General features: G+C 34.0%; 1 protein-coding gene across 6 annotated transcripts in view; it reads left to right on the top strand.

Moving 5' to 3' along the window:
• Positions 1–542: 542 nt before the first annotated feature.
• LOC114327504 (S-adenosylmethionine decarboxylase proenzyme) overlaps positions 543–6,000 on the top strand; it is a 175,092-nt gene continuing 169,634 nt past the window's right edge. For 5 of the 6 annotated variants that reach the window (XR_007699315.1, XR_007699313.1, XR_007699314.1 and 2 more), the window contains exon 1: positions 543–726. Coding sequence is in view for 2 of the 6 variants with exons in the window: in XM_028276143.2 (XP_028131944.1) it covers positions 605–726 (122 nt within the window). In the remaining 4 variants the exon portion in view is untranslated. The remainder of the gene's footprint in view (positions 727–6,000) is intronic. The other variant, XM_028276144.2, reaches the window with a different exon arrangement.

Here is a 6,000-nt window from a genome sequence, read left to right as displayed (position 1 = left end):
ATAGTGACTGTACACCCCGATATGGGGCTAAGTCGCGAAAGCTTTCTAGAAATTATATATATTAATTATATATATTAATTATAAATATTTCTAGATCCTTTTCTTTCCCCCTTCTGCTTCTTAAAGATTTCTCTCCATTTTTTCCTGTCTCTAGTTTTTCCCCGCCATTCTCTGACTCCTGCATTTTTTAAGTCTTCTTTATTTTCTTGCAACCATTTTGATCTTGGTGTTCCTCTTTTCTTTCTTCCTCCTGGATTCCATTCTATCATAGCATATGTCACTGCTTCATCTCCAGGAGATAAATTTAATTTAACAAATCATTTATTTTTCATTCTTTATTTGCTAAAAAATCTTGACTGCGTCATCACAAATTAATTTAAGTTTTTAGTCAATACAATGTGATAATATGCCCACAATTCTTTTAAAACTGATATTTTACATACGCTTTGGCAACAACGAGCTGTTTTGTTTACATATGCGCGTCCGTCCAATGTGGTAAGCCGGCGTTCTACCAGCAAGAAAATACCGATCTGCACATTTGCTGACTTGATTCTGTCTGAAAATTCATTATTCCGAGAGCGTTTAAAAAGAGTGGAGGTGCGCAATGGCAGCTACTGAAGTGTTAAACGGTTTGCAATTTTTCGAAGGAGTTGAAAAACTTCTTGAAATTTGGTTTACTACAAGTGATGGTAATCATAAGACAGCTGACTTGAGAAAAATACCCAGGTAATTTAGTCACATTTTAAGTTTAAATATGAGTTATTCAAAATTGTCTTCCAACCGGTGTTCTACATTGATTTTTCGATGCATGTTTAATTTTGATTAATAATGACACTTTGGTCGTCAGCTGATTTTTGCATTGTTATTGTTCGTCATTTTCTAGATGTCAAGGAATACCTATCTAGTCACGACTTTTTCATTTCGTTATAAACATTTTAACTAGATATAAAATGCGAAATGACCTATGTTACTACAGATTTCAACTCAAAAATATAAGCCATTTTAAATAAAAGTTGTTTTTGTTTCTTTAAAAAAGCAAATTCAAAATTGAAGAATCTGAAAATTTTAGCTGTAATAAAACTTGTTAGATTCTGTTCTATGGTGGTCTAACTGGTAAAGTGCTAAAGCTAGACTTGCATTTTATCTGGGGTCGTCTATATTCTATATTATAGTTTAGCTCTCCAGGCCTAGAAGGCCCATTGCTTAGTTTACTATTATTTTACATTCTCTCCTGCTTGCTGATTTATTTTTCCAATTTGTGATTTTAAGTTCTTCTATGTCTCTTTTAACATCTTTCTTTCATCTGGTTTTCGGTCTACCTTTCTTCGTCTTTCCTCCTATTCCACTCGTTAGTATTTTTTTGGGAAGTCTCGTGTTTGGTATCCGTTGGATATGTCCCAATCATCTCAGTCTTAAGGGGTTTATTGCGCATTTTTTGGCATACACATACAATCAAGAGTTTTATATTCACCATTGGCGTGCATACGGGATGTATCTAAAATGTTTATACCCGTATGCACGCCAGTGGTAAATAGAAAATTCTTAATTGTATTTCAAAAAATACGCAATAACTACCCCTTAAAACCTACCAAATTTCATTTGCATATCTCAACCAGTTTTAGAGCAATAAATAAATCGTCAGTTTGTAAGAAAAATTCAACATCCGTATCTCGGAAACAAAGCATTTGCGGACATACATGTATGTTTATAAAGCAAACTTATTTAGAAACACCCTGTTTTGATGAATAACATTGCTAGTTGTTAAAGTACTACCTAACTTTTTTATTAACATAATCGAATGAATCAAAAAGCAAAATGTTAAGAAAACCTAAGGCTACAGTTGAGTTTTAATTTCAATATTTTATATTCCACAGGGTGTTCCAAACTTTGAGGAAAAAACACACTATCATTGTTACACTCGGTATACAATGACACTTATCTCTTTAGCAATCATATTATTACATCGATATTCTTGAAGAATAAAGCTATAATATACTAAAAAAATCACTCAAATCGGACAACAGGTTTAGGGTTTAGGAAATATGAAACGTCAAAAATGTCCCATTTTTAAGGTGGTGCGTTAATTTTGATGCTTAGTGTAGATACTTATATTTGCCTTACAATTGAAGTTTCTAGTTGCTCATTTTATTCTGTTTTTTGACTTGTTCTTTTCTGTTAGCTGACAAACATATATATCTTGCGAAACTCGAATCGTATAGGTGTAGGATAGCGCCTCTTCATTATCCAATTTGTTTTTGTTTCTGCCGAAAATTTTCTTTGGTTTCTGCAAGCACAAATGTCATCGTAGTTACCGGTATAAGATAACGAACACTGAACTTTGCACTGTTTTCTTCAAATGAGTTTTGTTCAAACAACAAAATTTCAAAATCTTGCGAGATATTAGTAAAAGTCACTTTTAAACTGCTCCATCACGTTTAAATTGATTTAAATACCCAACAACACAACCCTCAAAGCCAAGTTGATAAACAGCAACTTGCAACGAATAGACTTAGTTCTATGCACTTGTTTGTAGCATTCCAACGACACATGTTTCGGTACAAACCCGTGCACATTTCGGAGGTTGGCTCTTTCAAATCAACACCTTTTTGGAACTAAATATGTATTACCGTTTCGGTGTCTATTTCAAAATCTCACTGTCTTGAAATGAACACGTAAACGGAAATACGCATCATCCCGGTAGGCACGTGTCGTCTCCTGGAGTTTTATGGAAATTTATTATGAAAATCGTTGAAACTAGATATTCCGATGTTTTTAAGGTAGCTGAACACGAATATTGCTTCGGCGATGCTGTACGAGGTACCTGGTGCCCGGTTTCTCCTAGAGTTTCGTGAAAATTCTTTATGAAAATAGTTGAAATTTATTTTCTAGGTGTTTTTGATGTCGCTGTACGCAAATATTGCATGGAAGATACTGTATTATGACTATTATGAGGTACCTGGTGCCCGGTCTCTACGTCGTCTCCTGGAGTTTTATAGAAATTCGTTATAGAATTCAACAATATATATATATATATATATTGTTGTGATCTTGATTATTGATATGAGATAATATTTTTATATATCATTTAATTTAATCAATGCTTTAATACTAATCTAATTAATTTACCAGATCACATATCAATGTGTTTTCAATCTCAGGGCTTTTTATAAAATTAAGTACTTACATACGTGGCTTCTAAGTATTTCTTAATGGTTCCTAATCGGGATAGGAAAGAAAAGAGTAAAATAATAACACATATGGGTTACAATTGTAATCAAAATATTGTTTATTTTATTTAAATGGTAATCACTACTTAATATTTGCTATATCTTATTATTCTTAAACATAACATTTACACATGGGAATCTTATTTCCTTTTTGTTTCCAATTGAAAATTTTTATTAACATTTAACTCTTATGATTTATTAGCAACAATTCTATTTAAGTTTGATGAAGCTTTTCTGATATTATTGATTATGTTTCTTCAATTTTAAATGTGGTATTTAATACGAAAAACCCATACATTCATGTCCAAACAAATGAGACTGACCTTTTTCTGGTGCACTGAGAATGTCTTCACACAAGACCCGTTTCCTGCTATCCTTGGCTGCAATCAAAACCTCGTCCTGGCTTCCAGTAATGTTCTCCTCTGAAACTAGCTCGTATAGCTCTCGTTTCCTGCTTCTGTCGTGATGCTGTGTTCTACCTTTTTCGAAACTGCAATCAGCTACCGGGAACTCTTGGCTCAAGGAGGGTCTTTTACTCTCAACCTGGCCTACCTCTCGTTCTACGATCGATAATCCACACTCACGGAACTACACCGGCTTTCTCACTCTCCGTACACTACCGTCTACTACTCGACTTCACTTCTCGACAGCTCAAAACATTCTGATCTCTCTTTGTCATTCATTTCCCTACTTTCTAAATATCCCTTCCAGATTCACAAATCAAACTTCCACCACCAACTCTCATTCGCAGTATTCCTCAAAACCAATTTTTAAACTTTCTAAATATGCTTAATGGATTTCAAAGAAAATAGTTAATTCCCATTCTAAAATTACTTTCTACTATATACAAATTTTTAATGACCTATTCTCTATTTCCACTTAGTCTTATTTAGCATCGGCTAATGATCGATCCTTCCGCGAACAACGATAATGACCTATTAACGATTTCACTTGAGTCTTATTTAATCACTTCTTAAAATTAAATATAACAATTTGTTGTATACAGGTTGTTCTAAATTTATATGCCCGTGGTTGAGAAAATTGAAAATATTTTATATTAAATTGAATTCTGTTTATAATTATCAAATTTTAATTTTCATATCAAATAGAAATATAACAAATCCCCGCCTTGTATTCGATAAAATTTATCTGCATTTTTAAATAAATTTTCTCGAGGGCAAAACCAACTCCCTGTATATTTCCTTACTTTAATCTACGTCTTATATCCTACTTACTATCTACTTCATGTAATTCTGTCTTTTATTCGTGATATTTGTATACATCGTGAATATTATAAATTCCTCGGATCTTTTCCGAGTTCCTGTGCCTCAACTCATAACTATTTATCCCATTTTCATTATTCACGATATACGGGCCTTCGAAAACAGGCATCAACTTTGCGCAAATGCCCCCAGGAAGATTTGATACTCGTAATGCCCTCACGAGTACTTTTTCACCCTTTTGGAAAGTCACTGGTCTTCTTTTTCTATTTTGTTCCTGTCTTTGGATATATTTTTCGTTGCTTCGCCGTAATCTTCTCTGTACGGTTTCAATCACCTGTTGATATTCTTTTGGCTCTTGGTCTTCCCATGGCCTTATCGGCAGTACACCCTTCATGATGTATTCTGGGGTCTCTTTTGTTACTGTGCTCGGAATTGTATTTAGATACCTTTCTATTTCCGCCATTTTCCTGTCCCAGTGGCGATGTTGACCATCTGTTGCAATGCGAAGAAATTTCGTCACTTCCTGTATGAATCGTTCCGAAGGATTACTCTGTGGATGCCTGATGCTGACAAAATTTGTCTCTATTCCTCGTTCTCGAAGTTGTCCCTTGAAACGATCATTTCGGAAATACGTTGCATTGTCCAGTAGAATCTTTTTTGGTTTCCTACTATGGCTATAAAATTGTCGATTTTTCTTAATATTTCTTCCCCCTTTGTGGTGCGGCAACTATATAATTTTACGTATTTTGAAAACACATCCACCATTACCAGAATATGTTTGTTCCTTTTTGTGGTCATAATTAGATCGCTTAACATATCTATTGCTACAATGTCTAGTTTGTTTCGGGCTTCAATATTTTTGGCAACATTTTCGTTTTTGAAATTCCGACTCTTATATTTTTGACATACATCGCACTTCTGGGTAATTTCCTTTGCAATGCGGTAATCCTGTCGGCTTATGTAATTTTCCCTAAAAACGAGCCAAACTTTTCTGCTACCGATATGCCCATTGTCCTCATGTAATTTCTTTATTATCTTTTCGGCCAATGTCTGTGTCACTAAATATAGTTCCTTTCCGTCTATTCTCTTAAAATATATGTTATTTTCTACTTCCGCTCTTCTTTTCTCTCTTTCCTCTAGGTCTTCCTGGTTTGTCCTTATCTCATTTAAAGAATATATCCCTTCTTCTTGTATTAATCTATTTAGTCCCACCTGTAGAGTAATTGTTTCCTTTTTTCCGGTGTCCTCATCCCGTGTTAGAGCGTCGGCTATTATGTTGTCTTTTCCTTTTATATATCGGAACTCAAAATCATACTCCTGTAATAATAGAATGCCTCTATGTATTCTATTATTTACTAATCTATTCTTCATGATATGTACTAAAGCTGCATGGTCTGTTTCGATTGTGAATTTTGCTCCCAATAAGTAAAACCTCAATTTGTTTACGCAATATAGTACACTGGCAAACTCCAATTCTGTAACACTATATTTTCTTTCATGTGTTTTAGTCACTCGAGATATAAAACATATCGGTACTTCTTGGTCGTTTT

Source organism: Diabrotica virgifera, chromosome 7 (genome assembly GCF_917563875.1).
Source record: "Diabrotica virgifera virgifera chromosome 7, PGI_DIABVI_V3a".
Classification (NCBI taxonomy): Eukaryota; Metazoa; Arthropoda; class Insecta; order Coleoptera; family Chrysomelidae; genus Diabrotica; species Diabrotica virgifera.
This window is presented reverse-complemented; position numbering and strand designations above follow the sequence as displayed.